General features: G+C 38.8%; 1 protein-coding gene across 1 annotated transcript; it reads right to left on the bottom strand.

The window, feature by feature from the left end:
• Positions 1-10,642: 10,642 nt before the first annotated feature.
• On the bottom strand, positions 10,643-20,713 carry LOC107560900 (rho-related GTP-binding protein Rho6-like). Its single transcript, XM_016245188.1, has 5 exons — positions 20,505-20,713; positions 20,059-20,146; positions 12,605-12,714; positions 11,977-12,111; positions 10,643-11,885 (listed from the first exon to the last, which is right to left on the bottom strand). The coding sequence occupies exons 1-5, from the start codon at positions 20,622-20,624 to the stop codon at positions 11,640-11,642; spliced, it is 699 nt and encodes a 232-aa protein (XP_016100674.1). The 5' UTR covers positions 20,625-20,713; the 3' UTR covers positions 10,643-11,639.
• Between the last annotated feature and the right edge of the window lie 1,577 nt (positions 20,714-22,290).

Raw genomic sequence — 22,290 nt, 5'->3', positions numbered from 1 at the left:
TCTCCATGTGTGGGTGGAAGTGACTTTTCCCTCAGTGGAAAATCTCAAAGCGGGCTTCCCTTTATTCTGAGGAAGAAAGAGAACTTCCTTCAATACAGGTGCAGACTGTTGATGGGGGGGTTTGTGCTGGTGAGACAGACTCTGACACACTTCTGATCTAAGGAGGATGTCTGCCATTTGAGTTACAGGTAACATCAGTTACTAATGGTATCTCACCCAGCAACAGCTATCTAGGAGTATTATGAACATTAATACGCAGTCTTGATCGTCATTTGTGTTCATTCGAATCAAATGAATTTCAAATGAGGTCATCGCACAGAAAGGGTTGCGTGGAGACTGTTTTGATTACTGATAAACGCAGGGCACAGGTGTTAATTAAAATGTACCGCTTCAGTTGGCCCGATAAGCGCCTGCTTGCCGCTTTCATCTTCACGCTGAGAATGTACGTGTGCTCAAAAGAGAGCTGAATCCATTAAATATTTAATTTCACTCTATTTTTCTCTTTCAGGCCGTTGAAAAGTAAATCTGTGTGCACCTACACACAGACACTCTTGCACGAAGACTTAGCTGCGGTTGCTATGACTACATGCTTTCTGCGGTAAATGTGTTGTCTGACACTGTAAAGTCAAAGAGAATACTCATGTTTTCATATCTACTCCTGTCTTTTCTTTCTCTCTCACATACTTGCTCCTCTCAGGCACACTCAAGGTTGTGGGTAATTTTGATTACACCTTTGTGTGACGTTGAGACTCTTACAGAGTGGCCTACAATTCCGATCTTTCTGGATATGTGTGTTGTGAACTGTTTACACATAACTAGCAGTAATGCACTAAATAGCTTGATTTTTACTTTAATCTATGCCATGAGTTTTCAATCTTTGGATCCCTTGGTGGATAATAATGTTAATTTTAATGTATTTACACACTTTGTTTTAATGCCAAGGTTTAGGGTTGGGAATCGTAAGAAATTTTCCAGTTCTGGTTCTGATTCGATTCCATTTAATAATAAAATTATGGAAAAATAATTGAGTTGTACTAAATACATTTAATATAGGAGATAAATACAGTATACTTTAATATAATAGTCACGGGCAGGGTGTTCTAGAGATCAGGCAGGACGACGAAGACAATAATATTTAATAAATAGACAACAGGTAATCCAGACAGGATAAGTCACACGTAGCACAAAGGGTAGAGTAGACATCAACAATAACCATCAAACTAGAATACAAGGCTCCGGCAGAGGACGGATATCCGGGAGGAGGCCGGCAGACAGAGACCAGGGGGGGTGACGAAGGAGGGAGGAGTCAGGGAGGAGACAGAAGGGACCCGGAGCAGGAGGAGCTTAGCAGGACCCAGGCCACAGCCATAACAGCGGCCCGCGGTGGAGCCGACGGTGGGAGGAGCCATGAATGCGGGATGGCTGCCGACTCCAGGGGGCCAATCAACGGCGGCGGCGCAAGTGGAGTCCGAGAGCCAACGGGATGCCGAGTATCCGGGGGCCAGGGTGGAGCTGGCGGGAGGAAGGAGCCCAACGGAGCCGGTGGGACAGAGCGACGAGGCGCAGCCAGAGGAGAGGAGTCCAGAGGCGATGGCGGGGTGACGGCCGACCAAGGCGGAGCCGGAGGGACGAGGGAGCCCGGTGGAGCTGATGGATCGATGGGGGATGGTGGAGGCGAGGGAGCTAGACGGGCACTGGAGCGAGCTCTTGGGCTGGAGCCCTTCCTGGGCGGAACTGGGGATCAGGAGCCCTTCCTGGGCGGCACTTATGTCCCGCCATATAGTCAGCTCACCCTCAGCCATGATGCAGGGGCGGAGCTCCTCTCCGCGCTCACACAGTCCACAGCTTGCTCCCTCGTGGTGGGCACGGTCGCTGGCTCTCGCACCTGGTCTGACGGGTTGGGATCAACTTTCGAGGCGATCCTCTGCTCAGTCGCTTGGCTTCGCTATGGCTCGCGGCGGGAAATGGCTCTCCGTCATCGGTAAGCTCAGGCTGATGCTCCATACCGCGGGGAGATAGTGGGCTGGGCTTTGGGTCCGGAGTGGATCCTGCGAGATCCTCCATGGGGCAGATGGTGAGGGGCGACCCGTTTCTCGCCAGAGTCCACTCCACGAAGGCGGCGAATTCCTCCCGAGGACCATCTTCGGACGACAGCGCTCTGCACTCGGCGTTCAGGCTTGCGTCATAGAAAGAGCAGAGTGCATCGTTCGGATAGCTGGTGATGTTAGCGACCAACAGGCCAACAGGAACCGTTTGGTATGGTCCTCGAGAGCCTTGTCTCCCTGCTCCAGCAGGAGGAGGAGGAATTCGGGGCGAGTGAAGGGATCCATGGGAAAACACAATGAAAACAAAAAACTGAGTAAAAACGGAAACAAAACGGAGGGGAAACACGCAATTTAAACTGTTTATTTGTGGTCGGTTATTCTGTCACAGGCAGGGTGTTCTAGAGATCAGGCAGGACGACGAAGATGACGAATACAATAATATTTAATAAATAAACAACAGGTAATCCAGACAGGATAATCACACGTAGCACAAAGGGTAGAGTAGACATCAACAATAACCGACAAGCTAGAATTCAAGAGACAGGAACTGATATAGGGCAGATAACGAGGGGCAGACAGGTGAGCACAATGAGGTGATTAACTAATAATGAGAACAGGAACAACCAAATAAGGACACCGAGGGAGAAACTACAATCAGCTGTCCACAGGGGTGTGACAATAATATAATTTAAATACTAATATTTGAGAATGTGATAAATGTAAAATAATATATTTTTAATAATTATTATTAAATTAATTTTATTATATTTGGAATATTTCATTACTACATTTAGTGTTGTGAATCGTAAGAAATTTCCCTTTTCTGGTTTCAATTTCTGGTTCCATTTAATAATAAAATATTATGGAAAAGTAATTTTAAATAATTTTAAACAATTTAAAAGAAGGACAACTAACTTTAAAGTTACTTACTTTAATATAATATAATACAAATATACTATAATCTAATATTTGAAAATATATAATAAAATCAATGAATTTTATTATGTTTGAAAATGACATATATTAATAATATTTCATAATATTGTATTTTTTTTCTATGTATTTTTTATATATTAATTGAGTTTTTCAAGCAGTAATCGGCAGACCCCCTGCAATCCCACCTCAGACCCCCTGTTGTAGACCATTGCTTTAGTCTGTATCAGTCTGGAGCTACTCCAAATTCTCTCAAATCTCTAACTTTGAAGTCTTTAGTGCTCATGCTGATAGTGATAAGCTATGGAAGCAGTTTTCTTAAAATATATCTTTAATCATCAGTTCATTGTCTGGCATATTGTCTGTTGCTGTGATACGTGATTGATAGCATATTATACACATGGAATTGCAATCAGGCTTCATTGTTGTATATCATTGTTTGTTTCCTGGTTTAACAGGAAAAGATTGTTTCAAGAAGTGCTTTTTCTTTTTTTGTATGTAATAAACAAGTTACCAATATCTGCATGATATTGCAGCATATACAAGCATTTGGGGAAGTTGCCCAACCCTGCTGTGATTGTGGGCACTACTGCATGTGTAATGCACCCTGACCTAATTAGTTATTTACAGTTTCACACCCAACTGGACTCCATATGTTAAAATGTGGACTCCATTTTAACATATGGAGTCCAGTAAATCTCTTTATTACCATATCCAGATTAACACATACAGCATATCTTATCTTCATAAAATAGCTTTTGCAGACCATATTTTATAGGATTAGTTAACTTGTACATTTAACTTGTATAACATTGTGTCAAGCACCTGAGCTCAAACATGGGACATCCAGACAATTTGTAGCCTTTAAAATAGGTCAGGTATTTTTTTTTTTCAGATTATTTTTACACTAAAACATTGTTCTTCAAACTACATTTTCTGCAGTAACCAGCAAAAACCCTGTGCTACTTTAAAGTCCAGACATGTATGGCCATCCTGACCGGTCCAAACACAACCCACACCTTCTTTCTTCTCTATGGCCCAGAGACCCAGATGCCATAAAACCACGGTTGGCTAATTAAACTGCCAAATATGCTCATTCATTATCAGCATACCTCAGGGGTTCACTGTGACACACTGTACATATGTGTGAGAGTGAGTGATAGTGGGGGTTGGGTGAACCTCATGGGGTTTAGGGCAGCCTTAGGGACCCCGTTGGCAAGAAAAAGCCCATGGCAGTGTGAGAGGTATGCTCCTATGAGGGCACATGCGTGCGGTTGTTTTGTTCTGTTTCCAACGCAGCAGAAATCAGCTGTGGAAGAGTCTCGCAACACTAGTATTAATATCAACACATTTTGTTGCAAATATGATTTGATTTCTTTGGCAGAACACAAAAACAGATGGTCCAATGTGGTTTTGGACCCCATTTACTTTCATTTTATGGAGAAAATCAGTTGACGTTCTTGAAATTGACAGATTTTTTTTTGAGAGAGAGAGTTTTCCAAACTTTTTATCTTATCTTATTCTGTTTTGTTTTTGAAATGTTAACTAAATCTTTAAGAGTAGTTCTATTTTAATTATTTAGCATCAAATGGGGTTGACTAACATAAAGTTTGAATCCCTTCATCAAGTGAGCATTGAATGATGACAAAGGTAATTGAAATGTGAAAATTAGCAATAAAATATTCCAAATAATCTGATGTATATTCTGTATTGTCTGATACTGATACATGAAAAGATCTGAAAACCAATATGCTGCATGTATCATGCATCTCTAAAAAGGAAGTGTAATATAAATCAGAAATGTATGTGAGTTGAGAGGTTTCACATTATGCTAATATCTGAATAAATTTAATATGCTGATTATGTACATTCATTTCTCCCGAGGCCAGCTTGTTCTTGTGTGTGTGTGTGTGTGTGTGTGACATGCTTTCTGCTCCAGTGAACAGTCCGTCACCCTGACTGATTCAACAAGGTTTTACTGAGCATGTTGATTTGAAACCGCACTGAAATTCTGTTTTGAACCTTAAAACAACATTCCTCTGATAATGCAAGTATGAGAAGGTGAATAACACAAGCAGAAAAGGCGCATAAGAGAGTAGACACCACATTTGAAGGTCTGAACTCGCATACTGAACACATTCGTGTTTTCTCCTGTCATTATGATCCCACATTGTTTCAGCAGTTCTAGACGATCTATGGCATTGTTAGCGCTGGAGTCATGGTGGCTGGTTTGATGGCTCTGTGTGTGTGTGTGTTTGTGTGCATATCTCTATGGCAGACTGCAGCTCGTCAGTAATTGGAGAGAATAAGTCTCGCCTCATCATTTAATTCCCTCCTTTACTGATTTCTCCCCAGTTTCTCTCACTAGGTTTCTGTCTGTTGAATGTGAGGCATTGGTAATGAGCCGGCATTCTGTCATTCCCTTACTTGACACCATAGAGCCTTAGAGAGGAGAGAGGGACTGGGGCTGTTTGGGTGGAGAAGACTTCAAGCAGCTGGATAGAAGTTTCACATTATGCTAATATCTGAATAAATTTAATATGCTGATTATGTACATTCATTTCTCCCGAGGCCAGCTTGTTCTTGTGTGTGTGTGTGTGTGTGTGTGACATGCTTTCTGCTCCAGTGAACAGTCCGTCACCCTGACTGATTCAACAAGGTTTTACTGAGCATGTTGATTTGAAACCGCACTGAAATTCTGTTTTGAACCTTAAAACAACATTCCTCTGATAATGCAAGTATGAGAAGGTGAATAACACAAGCAGAAAAGGCGCATAAGAGAGTAGACACCACATTTGAAGGTCTGAACTCGCATACTGAACACATTCGTGTTTTCTCCTGTCATTATGATCCCACATTGTTTCAGCAGTTCTAGACGATCTATGGCATTGTTAGCGCTGGAGTCATGGTGGCTGGTTTGATGGCTCTGTGTGTGTGTGTGTTTGTGTGCATATCTCTATGGCAGACTGCAGCTCGTCAGTAATTGGAGAGAATAAGTCTCGCCTCATCATTTAATTCCCTCCTTTACTGATTTCTCCCCAGTTTCTCTCACTAGGTTTCTGTCTGTTGAATGTGAGGCATTGGTAATGAGCCGGCATTCTGTCATTCCCTTACTTGACACCATAGAGCCTTAGAGAGGAGAGAGGGACTGGGGCTGTTTGGGTGGAGAAGACTTCAAGCAGCTGGATGCTGGAGCTCTTTCGCTAAGCATTCCCTCTCTGATGCTGGATTTATCCTTCTAAAATCATGTTTAACAGACTCTACTGTTTTATCCAGGTTTTATCTTTTCTTTTTTTTCTTTTCTTTTTAGAAATTTCCTTTGAAAGCCATGCTTCAAGCTGTGACTGGTCAAGGTCGTCTTGAGCTAATGCATTAAATTAAAGAGCTGAACATGGTGTGGGGTAACACTTTATTTTAAGGTGTTTCAACCGTAATTTTACGAAGCTACGAGAATAATTTTTGTGTGCAAAAGAAAAAAAACCAACAATTCAACAATTTGTCTTCTCCGCCTCGTGACGGCGTGACGCAGCTGACACAGAACAGCATACGCTGTTTACGTCCAGCAGATATTCTCCAAAATGGCGCTACAGGGTGACGTGGAGGAGACGAATTGTTGAATAAAGTGGGGTGTTTTTTTTTTTTTCTTTTGCGCACAAAAATGATTCTCGTAGCTTCTTAAAATTACGGTTGAACCCCTGATGTCACATGGATTATTTTGCCAATCTCCTTGCTACGTTTCTGGACTTGGGAACATTTCAGTTGTATTGCTGTCTATGCAGGGTCAGACAGCTCTCAAGATTCCATCAAAAATATCTTAATTTGTGTTCCGAAGATGAACGAAGGTCTTACGGGTGTGAAACGACATGAGGGTCAGTAATTAATGATAATTTTCATTTTTGGGTGAACTAACCCTTTAAAATAAAGTGTAATCTGGTGTGGTATACAAGCACTCTTTGTATATTAATATGCTATAGTGTGAACATGTACACTACCATTTAAAGGTACTAGACTAAAGAGTTGACTGAGGAACATGATGTAGGTAAGTGCTTTTGAACTGGTTTTGCTTTAGAGCGTAGAAATTCATAGAATTACGAAACTATGCAGAATTACTAAATTCTGCATAATTTCACTGCTTCTAGCAATTGAGAGATGTTTTGTGCCAAAATATCATAACGTTTAAACCGATAATTCACCAAAAAATGAAAATTACTCGCCCTCAAGCCATCCTATGTGTTTGACTTTCTTCTTTCAGACGAATACAATTGGAGTTATATTAAAAATGTTGCGGCTCTTCCGAGCTTTATAATAGCAGTGAATGGTGGTTGCGATTTTCATAAAAAGTGCCATCCATCATAAAAAGTGTTCCACACGACTCCAGGGGGTTAATAAAGGCCTTCTGAAGTGAAGTGGAAGTGCAGAAGAGAGCAAAACAAAACATCTGTCATGAATTAGAAGTACAAAATGAAAATTTGTAAAGAAAAATGTCTATATAAGCCAAGGGGAGACTGGTTTTCCTTTGTTGTAAACAAAACTTGGTTCTCGCGAGACTAGCATATTCTCACCGGAGCTTATGCTACAACTACATCCTACTTCATCCACTGGAACACCATTCTCTCGTGAACGTGTGTACGACAATTAGCGGAAGCTAGAGATTACAGTTTCTAAAGTTTTAAATATGGATATTTTTCTTAGACAAACACATCGCTTCACTTCAGAAGGCCTTTATTAACCCCCAGAGCCATGTGGAGTGCTTTCTATGATGGATGGATGGATGCACTTTAAAATCTCGACCCCCATTTACTGCCATTATAAGGCTTAGAGGATGCCAGGACATTTTTAATTTAACTCCGATTGTATTCATCTGAAAGAAGTAAGTCATATACATAGAATGGCTTGAGGGTGAGTAAATCATGGGCTAATTTTCATTTTTGGGTGAACTATTCCTTTAATGATTGTTTGAAGCTTATTGCTTATTTGTTTTTGTTGTCTGAACTATACCTCTTTAAATGGTTACTTGCAATTGATTTTTTTCCCCAGAGTAGACCTATAACCCAACTGTTGGTCTACCACAATTGAGAACCAGATGTAGAATAATATGGAGGTTTGTGAACAGATGAATAGTGTAGGGACTTGCAAAGATCAGTAACAGAGTTTGCACTATTGATATGTGATGCAATTGAGAAAGCCTGTTTAATGTGCAAGCTTTAGAAACTGGATGCAGACTAGATAGATTTATAAAGAAAATCGATGGATCGAAATTTTTCAAGGGATATTTGTTTATTTAGTTAGTTAAAGCTCAACAATTTCACCATATATTCCATAGTCTTGCCTGCTTTGTGTACTGCGCTTACTAAGTTAAGTTACAGAATTAAGTTCTGTTATAGGTGCAGATGCATACAGGACATCTTTTTATTGTTTCTGCCTCAAGTTTCATTGCATACCATTCCTGCAGACTCGCATGATTTACTCCTGGTTTTTCTTAGACCTGTTGGCCTAGTTTTGAGTGCCATGTGAATAAACGGGTAATTTGAGAGTCTGCCATATTAAGATGTTTATCTGATATGAAATCTCGCCTGTTTTAAGATACAGGGTTCCCACTCTTTTTGACTAATGAATTTCCATGACTTTTCCAGTTTTTTTTAATGGTTGTGCAGTTTATTTTATAGAGATTGCTGGGAAACATTTTTATTTATTTATTTATTTATTATGTTAAATGTATATACGGATTCTTTAGACATTTCAGTCGTTTTCTCATTATCTTTTGGACTGCCACTGGATCTGCAAGTCTTAACATGTAAAAGGGTTATAACAATGCAAAATGTTTTTAGATTAGGGATTTTCTCCAAATGAGTGCTGGCACTAAAAAGAAAACCTTCACAAAATGTATTGACCAAATCCAGGTTTTAATTAATTTAAGAGTGACACATGACATCAGAGACAAGGGAAATAATCAATAAACAATATTCAATATAAAATAGATTGTCTGAAACTAAAGAATAAAACAGAACCAGCAATAATCAACTATTAATAAGTTACAGTTACATTGCACACACAATCATACAGTCTGTTCTGAATTAGTTTGCTTCACAGACTTCATTTAAAGGGCTGTACAAAACTGATTATGCACAACATATGTACGTCCAGACCGCAGTAACAAAAGGAAGATTGTGGAGATCCACCACATCAAACATATAACATGTAAGAGTGCTACTAAACCAGACAACAGTAACAAATTCATATCAAGATGATGGCCTGTAAGATGATTCATGTTTCAAACTATAAACTATAGCCATGAAAAAGCCATTTGTTATGCTACAGTGAGAAAACTTGTCCTTATTTTCGCTTTGTTTACACCGTTTCTCTCTCTCCACTTCTCTCGAGTGGTTTTCGGACATGTAGTCCAGCTTAACTGACTGTCTGTTGCTAAGCAACGGTGTAGAATTGCATGAAGTGATGAACAACCTCCTAAAGTTTCTTTCAGATGAACTAGAGTGAGAATTTACAAAGTCAATGATATAATAATAACGAAGTTGTACAAATGTGTGGTTAAGGCAAGACCAGTTTATATACAGTATTTTCATTCTTATTTCTCTAGACAGTGACTATGGAAATGTAGATTTTACTGAATGTGCGGTTTTCACAATATCCAGTGCTACAACATTTTGGATTAAATTAGTGAAAATTGCCCATCTTTTTAATAAAAAAAATAAATAATCAGATTTCCTGCTTAATAACCTGTTAGATCTGCATAAAACAGTAAAACGGGAATATTGTGAAATATTATTACAGTTTAAAATAACTGTTTTCTAAAATGTAATTTATTTCTGTGATGGCAAAGCTGAATTTTCAGCTCTAGCTTGTACTGACCCCACACTTTTGAATGGTTGTGTAAAATATTCCCCAAACCATTTCTTTGATCGTATTAAATTAGATGAACTACTTGAGTTGGAAGTTATTCTGAGGTCAGATTCTTCGTAATGCTGTCTCGTCTGACTTCTCAGTTAATTTCTACTTGGCCATTTATAAGCCTAAAGTGAGGATTTAGTTGTTTTATGATTAAGCATTACACAACCAGGGGTTGTGGGATTTAAGACCGAGATTACCAGAATGAGGTTTAGGATGAGAGGAGAGTCCTCTGTGACAGTGATACGACCAAATGCATGAGAATCACTGAAATTATAATGCAATCTAATATCCAGCCTCAATTTTAACCAGTAACTTTACCACATAACAAGAGAATCAGTTCTTTACAGGCCTTTTGAGAATTAGGTGTTGTGGCAGATTACTGTAAAAGAAAAGTAAACTGGAACATTCAAATTATCTTCTCGCTTATGCTACATTGATCAGTTTTGGCGGACTGCAGTCTCCCTTAGTAATCCCCCATGACCTTTCCAGTCCATCTCTAAAATTACTTCAGTGAAAGATCTCATTTTCTAAAAAAGAACGGTTGGAACATCTGGAAGGGGTCTTTGTGGCAATAACTCCTGCTCTATATTGAGAAATGGCCCGGGCGATGCTGGGCTTCTCCTCATTGGCTGAGATTTATGACCTGTTCTCTAGGGGCAGAAAGCGCATGAAGGACTACAGTAGAGATAGAGAGAGAGAGTGAAAGAGTGTGTCAGCATGTCCAATACATCTGGATGTACTACAGAATTAGGTGTTGTGGCAGATTACTGTAAAAGAAAAGTAAACTGGAACATTCAAATTATCTTCTCGCTTATGCAACATTGATCAGTTTTGGCGGACTGCAGTGTCCCTTAGTAATCCCCCATGACCTTTCCAGTCCATCTCTAAAATTACTTCAGTGAAAGATCTCATTTTCTAAAAAAGAACGGTTGGAACATCTGGAAGGGGTCTTTGTGGCAATAACTCCTGCTCTATATTGAGAAATGGCCCGGGCGATGCTGGGCTTCTCCTCATTGGCTGAGATTTATGACCTGTTCTCTAGGGGCAGAAAGCGCATGAAGGACTACAGTAGAGATAGAGAGAGAGAGTGAAAGAGTGTGTCAGCATGTCCAATACATCTGGATGTACCAATGTGATTGGATGCTTCATCTAGCAGATTTATAACACTGTTCACCTTTTCAGGAGGACATAAAATCTTGTTTGGCTCCTCCCCTCATGCTTGCATGAGTTCTCACATTGTAGATCAGTGCCAGCTAATACAAGCAAAGCATAATTCTGTATTGAAACAGTACCTAAAGCCAACCCGTATTCAATCATCCTCTCACTTTCCATTTAACAATCACATCCATGTTCACTAAAGTGCGTACTGTGTAACACATCCTCTTCCTTTAAATATTAAATTACGTTCACAGCTCAACCCACATTCCCACGCTAACTACCCATAAAAATACAGACAGTGTCCAGTATTCACTACATTTCCTTCTTCGACTGATTGATTGATCATTGATACAAAATGCAGTTCATGTAAAGGCTGGTAAAGAGGATGTGTAACAGCCGAAAACCTTAAACAATGGCAGCAGCTCTTTGTCGTTGTGATGAGTGTGTTTGCAGGTGGGGTGTCAGAATGGAAGAAGAACAACATGAGTGTAGAGAGAGGGTGGAGGGGTCATTAAAGGTCATGACCTCCCCTTCTCTCAACCCCAGCGAAAAATACGTTTTTTTTTTCTTCTGGAATTGGAGTGGTGCACATGGAGCTCACATGATGGAACAGCTCTTGGTTCTCTCCTTGCTGAAGGAGGAGGTCAGGAGCTCCGCTTTGCTGGGCAAGTGAAGGAGGCGTTTGGACAGCCGGCGAGTGGGGCTTTGCTTTATGGGGGGCTGCAGTTTGTTAAGGCATGTTAGTGCCGCTGAGCGGAACACGCTGTGGATGCTCTTCTCCGATGTGAATGCAGAGCACTCCAGGTACACCTCTGCTCCTACCTGCTTTGCCAGCAAGGTGCCCTACATACAGAAAGATAGACCGAATGCAGTCAGAGATGGAAAAAGAGAGACGAGGAATCTAGTTTACATAGGGAGGGTGCGATTGACTGACCTGCTCATGGGAGATGGGCGTCAGTCTCTGATTGGACAGCTCCATCAGTGTGCAAACATCTGTTCGCAGGTCCGTCTTGCAGCCGATTAGGATTATTCGAGTACTGGGGCAGAAATCCATGATTTCGGCTTTCCACTACAGGGAGAGAGCTGTTAATATACTGCAGAAATCATATTCTTAATGAGTATTTTTTTACTTGAGAAGCAACAATATGGGATAGATCACCCAAAAAAATTATTTAAAACAATATACATTTTATTTTCAGCAAAAGAAAGTAAGTCATACAGGTTTGGAATGACATGAGGGTGAGTGAATGTTGACAATGTTAATTTTTGGTTGAATTATCCCTTTAAGATTTGTTTTGACAGCTTATATATTTATTATGAGTGTATTTTGTCTTATTTCACTTTCATTTTTTTATTTGTTTTTAACTTATACTTAAAACAAGTGGGGGGAAAACTGTGCAATGAGACAAAATACACTAATTAAAGATGCATTTTCTGAAAAGTCTTAGTATTTTATGCAGTGTTGTTTCTTTAGTAAAATTGTCTATTTTAAGTATATTTTAACTGGAAAACAAGTAAAAAAAAGATTAATATAATTGAGGAAGTCATAAAATGTCTCTCACCTTTTTCAGAGAGTTTTCGACGGTCTCAGGACGACTTATATCAAAGCAGAGCTGAACAGCATCTGCATCACTGTAGCAGAGAGGTCTGACATTATCATAATACGGTGAACCTGCAGGAGCAAACACATGGCAAAAATTAATAATGGAAACTTGGCGTCAAGTAAGATGCTTGTGATAGAGGAGTGAATGCAGTTGAATATGGAAGATCAAATGCTATGAGTGAAAATTGACAATGGCTGAGTAATGTAAATAGCGTTCGTATGGCAGTTCTCGTAATAGGTGTGTGCATGTGTGTGGGCGACTCTTGGAGATTCCTTTATTGACAGAATGAGTTGCCGAGGAGGTCTTGTCCCCCGCACACACCGAACCTCATCTCATTCCGTAACTACGGCAACGGCATTGAAGGATGTGCACATAAACACTCTCATACTATGGCTCTATGTCGATAGAAAATAAAGCAAGTCCATTAAAGGCGCATTTCACCCAATATTTGTGCTTATAAGTATCGACTTTCAGCTCAGATGTTGGGTGTTGTGTGAGCCTCTGAGTCACATACTACTGCTGTATATGTAGACAGTGACTCAGCTCACTACGTTTAGACAGAGAATATATGGCTTATCAGCAGAAAGAGAGGAGAGATATGAGACAAAACAATGAATCCACAGACGACCCTGATACCACTATTTATACACACTAGACAGTACAGGTCTCAACAGTAAGGCCATTGTAGCAAATTAATTCTGATTTAACTGCTTTAAATGTGTCACCATTGTCATATTAATTAATTTACAAACAAGATGATGTTTAGTTCAACTGAAGCATCAGTAAAAATGGAATGAAAATCATAAACCAATAACCAAATACCACCATTTTGCAACAAAAGACTATTGATGAATGTTTGGCTGCCTGTCACTATGAATATTATATTATATTATTAACAGTGCTGGGTAGTAACTGATTACATGTATAAATCTAGATGCAGTCTCAGTTAGGGCTGGGCAAACAATCGAATGCGATTTTCATGCGAATCTCGTCAGTAAAGCCACTTCTGGTGATTAGTAGTAAATCTCCAGCACGTGCTTTCAGATGGAGCGGCATTTACTACACAGAGCCATAGATCACTGACAAGCTACACAAAATTGCGTTCAAAATCGCAGACGATTCATTGCCGATTTTGTGTAGCTTGTCAGTGAACTACGGCTCTGTGTAGTAAATGCCGCTCCATCTGAAAGCACGTGCTGGAGATTTACTACTAATCACCAGAAGCGGCTTTACTGACGAGATGTACATGAAAATCGCATTCGATTTTTTGCACAGCCCTAATCTCAGTAATGTAGTATTTGTAATTAGAGTAGATTACATTTTAAAATGTTTGTAATCAGATTATCGTTACTTTTTATAGTTTACATGATTACATATTCCCACAGTGGCAGTAAATTATTCACAATTTATTGATTCTGGAAGTCTGGACAAAAATATTTCAAACCTGGAAGACTTTGGGCGTGTCATTGTTTTCATGTTTATTAATGTGTTTAATGCAGTGATTCTCATTTTTGTCACCCCTTAAAATAAAATATTTGTTGAAATATCACAGAAGTTGTCTATTTCAATAATTTAACAACACATTCGCATATTTAAAGTTCTCTGATGTTGGTTAATGGTCACACTGACATGCAGGTAAACAAAAACAGTATTTACATTTTTAGTATTCAAGTGTTTTAAATTGATTTTATTTTACATTTTTATGAGTTGAATTAAATTATTAGGTTTTTATCAATTCACTATTCACTCTTATCAACTCACTAATGTAATGTTTAATGCATTTTATGAAGTTGACATCAAAACATGGAATATATTTTCTTTCTCTTTGCTTTTATTATATCAATATGGTATGTTTAATGGTACATTTAAAACAAGTTTGATAAAAATGTAATCTAAAAGTAATCTAGATTGCATTACTACCAGTTTTCATCATGTAATATGTAATGGACTACAATTTGTAAGTAATCTACCCAGCTCTGATAAATAAATGTCTTTATTAAAGGGGTCATATGATGTTGCTAAAAAGAACATTATTTTGTGTATTTGGTGTAATGAAATGTGTTTATGTGGTTTAAGGTAAAAAAAACACATTTGTAACAAAGTTCGTAGTTCGGGAAGAAGGAGGCAGGAACCGGCGAACATTTAATACTTTAATAATAAAATAAACAAACACAAAATAAAGTTCAGGCCTGGTCCTCTCTCGTCCAACACTGTCGTCACTCCTCCTTTTATCCTTCCGGAGCTCCTCCGTGGGACTCGAGACCAGTGAGTGGCGCAGGTATCGCGCATTAGCATTTACTCCACCCGCCCCTCTCGTCACAACATTATTTTCCACATACTGTACATTATTTTTTCTCCTCTATGCCCTGCCTTTCTGAAACGCGTCGATTTTTACAAAGCTCATCGGTCTGAAAAGCAAGGTGTGCTCTGATTGGCCAGCTATCTAGTGCATTGAGATTGGCCGAATACCTCAAGCATGTGACAGAATGTTACGCCCCTTACCATACTGTGATGCCGTGTCCCGGCGTGACGAGACAAAACCAATAAAGCCCATTACAAACGAGGCATTTGTTGCATCCAGTGGGGACATAATTACAGATTATAATGACTTGTACTGTCTTTTTTTACGCATTGCATCGCGCCGCGTAAACATAAAACCATGTCTGCGTTTGTGATCAGAGACATGACAAACTACAAACGCTACTCTGCACTGCTCAAAACTCGCATTTGAATCATCAGTGGCAAATTCTTTAAATATGAAAACGTACTTGCAGACTGTGAGTCAGAACAGCCGGCATTGTAGTCTACTCTACCAGGATCAGGAAACAGTCCTCCATAAAATGCGCTGCACACATCTGAATATTTGTGTTGAACTGTTCTGGAACAGTGTTATAAATACAACTTAACCACTGATTTCTAGTCGTGTCCTCTTTTGGAAGGCCAAACAAAGTATTTTCACTTTCGCAATGAAACACACAGCGTCTTCACAACATGGCGGCGGTGGTAGCAACAATAAAGTTACGCCTTCTTTCTTTGCATGAACATTAGGGCAGTGTTATGCAAATCTTCCCACATCGTGACGTAGACATGTGGAGACATGTTTAAACAAGGCGTTTTAGGAGGGCGTGGACCAGTCTTAACTTTTATAAAGAATATCTCTTTGGGTTTGAGACTTTAGTCTTTGCAACTTTAGGGATCTTATCTATTAACGAACAGCTTGTAACACTCCAAAGAGAAAGGAAAACTTGAAATCGCATCATATGACCCCTTTAATGTATTTAAAACCAGTTATACATTTTTATATCTTTTGTAAAGAATGTTTTAGTTTTTAATTACATGTATTATTTTTGACATAAGAATATTTCAATTGTAGATCTACTGTGTGAGGGGTCATGGATCTTTTCAGATGTACTGTAAAACTCAATAGTAAGACATCTCCCTGTATCTGTTATACTAGGTAGCAATTGCTCTTGACACCTGACCGTAGCTACTGTTTGAAAAACAAATGATAAAAACTGTATATTCCTCTTGAATCAAATTTCTAATGATAAGAGCTACAGGAGTGGGCCACACCAGGCCCTGTCAAAGGCTCAGTCGCAGCCTCTCATGCCCGTCTCGTCTTTGATCTGGAGAGTGTGTGAAGAGATGCCTGAAGCAGCGAGAGCCAGATGAGCAAATTCAATTAAAGCTTCTATAATTAGTCGTGATTAGAGTGTGTTTGTTCACGTATGCTGATGAGTGTTTGCATGTGGGTGCACGAGCATCTAGCGCTCTGCCAGTGTTCCTCCTGCGCGTTGCCACCTAACGAGGCTGTGCACAATTAACAAAGCCTAACTGGCTTAATGAGGGAATAGATGGGAGCTGTTTGATTGGCTTCTCAAGCGCTGATCTTCCATGCAAGATTCTGAGTAAGCTGTTGTACATGATAAAATGTATTTTCTCTCACAGTTACGGTTTTTACTTCTGATCTGGATTGCATGTCCGGGGTTAATTTAAGTTTTTCTACTGTTGTTTCTCTGTTCTAGGTCAGTATGTCTAGGAAATTCAATTGAAGTGTTTTTAACATTTCACAATAAGGCAGTGTGTTTAGATAAAATGCACAGCAGGAAATACCTCGAGCTAAACTGAGCATAGACAGGAAGTCCTCTTTGCTTAAGAGTTCATTCACCAGTTATCACATGCACAAATGATGTTCTAGGCATTTGGTTGGTTATAATATTACATATTAATATAAATAATATTATAATATATAATAATTCATTTAATAATATTTTAATATTCAAATTATTTCATTATTATTATTAGTAGTAGTAGTTCAAAAGCAGAAACAGAGCAATAATTAATAATCAACTGTGCATATAAAAATTAGAGCCCAACCGATTTATTGTTTTGCCGATTTTATCGACCGATATGAGCCTGTCGTAGATATATCGTATCGGTGAATATGCCGCCGATATGAATTTTTTTTTACAGAACATAAAATGCAGATAAAATGCTTGTAAATGGTGTAATTACGTAGTTTGTCCAGCAGAGCATGCTCCATTGTTTGCTACTGGTGACCGGAATGAAACACTTTAAAGCTTAAGTGTATGGAATACCATTGAAATACCATTGAAACTTTGAACGGCCATATCTCCATAACGGTGCGGCGGATCCGCTCCAAATTCGGGGATCCCTTCAGCTAGAGGAACCCTCTCGAACGCCAAATCGAGTGCACGTCTTGAGGCCCCCTTTCGAATGAAACCACCCCCGCGTCGATAGCCCCCGGTGTCTGGGAGTTACGGGCGGTTAAATTCACAGTCCGGAGCTGACCGATCTGGCAAGCTGAAGGGATCCCCCGAATTTGGTGGAGATCCGCCGCCGCATTCGCGAGATAGTGACACCAGCCAAGACTTTCACTTCAGTAAGGAGGTCTCTTGTTCAGGCAGCATCATTTAAGCATTCCAAATTCCAAAGTTGAATGGAATTTAATTGAAATAAAGTTAAATAAACTTAAACTTTACTGTTCAGTGCACTGATGTCAGACTCATTTTGGATAAGAAAGTTTATTGTTAAATTGTTAAATGCCCTGCCTCCATTACATATCTTTGTCACGTCATTATAAGTGTTTGATCACCACATTTGAGTGATCATTGCAAAAAATGTGTTTATGTATATATATTCTGTTTATGTATATACTGTATTCTATATATATATGACCAGTCAAAAGTTTGGGCACACGAATGTGACTTGTACTGTACTATAATATACATAAAGAATATCAGCCGATATATCGATATTGGCCCTTTTTTTACTCCCTAATATCGGTATCGGCTCCCAAAAAAAAACCCATATCGGTCAGGCTCTAATAAAAATGTGTTGTATGAGCTGCAAAAAAGTATTAAATCTCTAATGTGAACAAATTTATAAGTTCAATTTTGAATATCGGCTCCCAAAAAAAACCCATATCGGTCAGGCTCTAATAAAAATGTGTTGTATGAGCTGCAAAAAAGTATTAAATCTCTAATGTGAACAAATTTATAAGTTCAATTTTGAAACAAAGGCTGAATTATTCTATTTTGCTGGCAAAATGTCTTAGTTTCCACAGGTGAAAAATCTATTAGAGAAAACCTATTAGAGAAAAGCAATATCCCATCCACTCATCCAGCAAGTAGGCACTCAGTCAAGCAGTCAGGCATGACAATTAACATAGACTCAGATTCATCAAGCATCACTGACTGATACGTTACACAACGTGCTATGCAACATGACCCTGAAGAACCCAGCTTTCACTTAGCATGCAATATGACAGCAGCTGGGATTTAAAAATATTAAACCTATACACTATTGCAAAGATTAATCTAGGTGGAAATATCAGTTATAAAATAAGGGCATTTGGAAAGGGCATGATGAACTTTAAAAAATAAATATCCTTCCAAATCAAGTGAAACCGACAGAGTTTACAAAGATAATGATTTAGATTGAAGGAAAGATGGGACGGTTTGGTACATAATTGGTATGAGAACAGTAATAATCATTTTCAGGAGAGAAATCTAACTATTTTTGTCTGTACATTGTTTGGGTGAACTATCCCTTTAAGAGATGTCTTCTTACTCTTAAAACTCCATGAATCCAAACATAGACTAAATAAATGAGACTATCAGTAGAACATTCCATGTCTTTTTACTAGATAAGAAAGTAAGAGAGCTTCAGCTATCAGTCATTGAACCACGGCTTTCTACTACAAGGCTAATCTTAATGAGACTCTCAATCAGATACACATGCAAACATTCCCTAACCAAATCAATCTGAAAGACAAAACCACAGGCACTGGAACAGGAGCTGATCTGTGTAATCTGTGTAATCTTTTTCAAAAAAAGCGAAAAACAGTATCTCTAAAAAGCCACCTACGTCATTGAAAAGGCTTTGCGTGCCACAATGAGACATTCCAAAACATGCCAAAAACTTGTGCTGTCCTGCACTGCCCTGAATATTTTAATAGCCAGTTGTCTATCTCGTCTGATCCAGAAGCTAATGCATGTGGATGATTTGCAGAAAGTGGTTTTGTAAATAATTCTAACAAAACATAGTAAAGATAAATCCAAATCTATTCCTAATCAACTTTAAATGATAAACAATCATTTTGTACATCTAAAAATCGTAATGCATTGAAGACACAATTCAAATATCACAAGGGAAATAAATAATTGATCAGGTACACAGGTTACTACAATGAGTATATATTTGATATATATTGATGTGAGTTATATGAGTTATGTTATTAATTTCAGATTGTACAAAATTTGCTCTGGCAAACATTTACATTCCACTTCACAGTGAAGCTGTTTGTTTATGCTTGTTTTATTCATTTTCGTCCTTACAGTGAAAGTAAACAGGGTCCAAAACAACACTGGACCCCACTCAGGCCAATATAGATGACTTAAACTACTAGTACTATTGGAAAGAATAAGAGCCTATTTGGCGAACACTTCATTTGCTTTCACTGTATGCATGAAAATGAATGAAACAAACATAAACAGCTTCAATATGAAATGGAAGCAAGTAGTGAACAAATCACATGTATTCAGGCCAATAGGTGACTAATACTACTAGTACTAAATGTTGGTCAGAGCCCTTGTACCTCTGATTTTGTACAAGGTAAAAAATAACAAGTAACTCATATGGAAAACAAACACTGGGACATTTTCAAAACAGTTTCTTTTGTGTTCCACATAAGAAAGTCATACAGGAACGAGTATGATGACAAATTTTTTATTTCTGGGTCCATTTAATTATATTTAAAGTGTGTGAAACTGTATTAATTAGCTAAATTGACTGAGTGCAAATGTGTTCATCGCATTTAAATGCTCTGTTACTTAAAGCAGTATCACCGCTGTACTGTCCAGCTGTTAGTCAGTCAGTCTCTCTCTCACCTGACGTGTCCCATAAACTGAGCTCCACGCGCTGCTCCTCTAATTCCAGTCCAGCGGTGTAGTTCTCAAACACTGTTGGGACGTATGTCTGTGTGTGGGGGAAACGAAATAAAAGCCGTTATTTAGTGACTTAACATTTCCATAAAAACACTCAATTTCGTTTAAAACGTTATTTAGTTTTAGTATATATCATAGGTTGCGTTGGTTTGTTGCAAAAGCGTCGTTTTTTCCCCAGCGTCAACAACACGTGCACAACAACTCGCATGAGAAAGATGCATTAAGTATCACCTTGATGTATGATGTATGAATATACATGATAATCAAACGCAGTGCGTAATAGTCACAGTATGTGGTTGCATAATGACATAAGCAAGCATCCAAGTGCCTTACTAGCGAACACATACATCAATAGCCGCTCAGTGAATACGTGAGAGAGCAGGACATACCTCAGGATAACAGTCTTTGGCTAAGACTTGCAACATTGCGGTTTTCCCGCACTGCACGTCTCCTACTAAAACCAGTTTACAACGCATTACCAAAGGCTGGCTGATTCTTCTCTCCTTCATTGTAAATAAGACGGTCCTGTGCGCGACTGCTCTCTCGTATGACGGCCCTGGGCAGTTTGGACAGACCGCATTGGGGTTTGAACTAAATCTCCACGAAAGAGAGAAATACGGCACTGCGGCAATTTATACAGCTCTGCTGTCCAATCAGCGCCGCGCTCTCCTGCTCGCGCTCGAGTTCCACTGCCCCCGAAATGCGCCCACCCAGCTGGAGTCTGCACATTGATTTAGCCGATATAAATGCTAGCGATGGCAAACGAACCTCATGGGGGGTTTGAAAAGAAAGTTTCCACGCAACGTGTGAAAATGACATAATAGACGTGAGATTAATAAAAGTTGAGGGGGGAAAAAATCCCTATAATGGAGAACGTCTCAAACGCTTTACGCGTTATCAGTGCATTCGCTACTCTAAATACAAAGTGCTGCACAAAATAATGATGCATGTAGCTTATTAATGTAATCTTAATATTACCCAGTCAATTATATTATGAAAAATACTAAATGCCTTCAACAACAACAACATGAACGCTGTAATGCAAAGTGTGAGCAAAATGTCTGGACACTTTTTGGGTTAGTGGAAAAATGTCATCATAAGCAGATTCTGACCTTTTAAAATATTTTATTTTATTTTTAAATGTATTATTATTATTTTTTTTTACATTTTGTTGTAAATCTCATGAACAAAATAAGCTAAACCACCATTATATGTCATAAAAAGCCTAAGTGTTCATAATGTTCATAATGACCAATTCATTCTCTGAGGACATTTTAAATAAATTAACTTAAGCAAGTAAAATGTTACAACTGACCCTAAAAGTGGCATTAAAGAACTCTATAGCCTATTGTCTTTACCAAAAGAATCACTTTATTCTCTGAATGACATTTTAAATGTTTGATTTACAGTGTTGCACAGACATCACCTGACAAAAGGCTTACTCACACATGTGTTATGCCATATTTGAGAAACATAAAATGTATCTTGTTCCTAATTTAATTTAATAAAAGATTATACTAAAGTGGCCACTTTAAAAAAAGGATTTTTCCATAAATTGGAATTATTCAAATTCATAGCTGTCGCATAGAGAAAGACTTCAAAGTGTGACATCTAGAGCCCATATTCACCTTCTCCTCCGACTCAATGACCGAAACAGGTGGATATACGGCTACACTTCTGTTGAGCTTTATTGAGCGTGAGTTGTGTAAAAGACTGATAACCTCTGACAAATTATTGACTGCTTGTTGAGTAACAGTTTGACTCTATTTCCTGGTATTTCCTCATTTGTTTGGCCCTGACAAATGAGAGCGTAATCGAACGAGCCCAAAGCAGCACACTCAATAAATCCATAAACTGATCACATTGTGTGTGTATTGTGGACGCATCTGACTGTAATTAAAGCCTGTTCCCTGCACATAGACGCTAATTACATGATACGAAGATTGTAACCGGCTATAATGCTATATTTGGTTCACTCAGGGCAGTGTTTCAGAGAATGTGTTCACACAGACTGTTCCATTTATTTTGAGAGCCTTTGTGCTAAAGCCCCTAGGAGTGAAATGATTATGTAACTATCTCTGGTTCCTTTGTGTAGCTCAGCCCTCTCTCTCTCTCTGTCTGTCTCTCTCTGCTTATAAAACAAACAATATATTTAGACTAACAGACAAGGGTACA

The sequence above is a fragment of the Sinocyclocheilus grahami genome, unplaced genomic scaffold (assembly GCF_001515645.1).
Source record: "Sinocyclocheilus grahami isolate Dianchi unplaced genomic scaffold, SAMN03320097.WGS_v1.1 scaffold747.1, whole genome shotgun sequence".
NCBI lineage: Eukaryota > Metazoa > Chordata > Actinopteri > Cypriniformes > Cyprinidae > Sinocyclocheilus > Sinocyclocheilus grahami.
This window is presented reverse-complemented; position numbering and strand designations above follow the sequence as displayed.

Excerpts from the sequence above, each read along its gene's own strand:
- LOC107560900 (XM_016245188.1), bottom strand. The coding sequence starts at position 20,624 with ATGAAGGAGAGAAGAATCAGCCAGCCTTTGGTAATGCGTTGTAAACTG. Across the intron at positions 20,147-20,504 it reads CCAAAGACTGTTATCCTGAG|ACATACGTCCCAACAGTGTT; the intron begins GTATGTCCTGCT and ends CCCCACACACAG. Across the intron at positions 12,715-20,058 it reads CAGTTTATGGGACACGTCAG|GTTCACCGTATTATGATAAT; the intron begins GTGAGAGAGAGA and ends TTGCTCCTGCAG.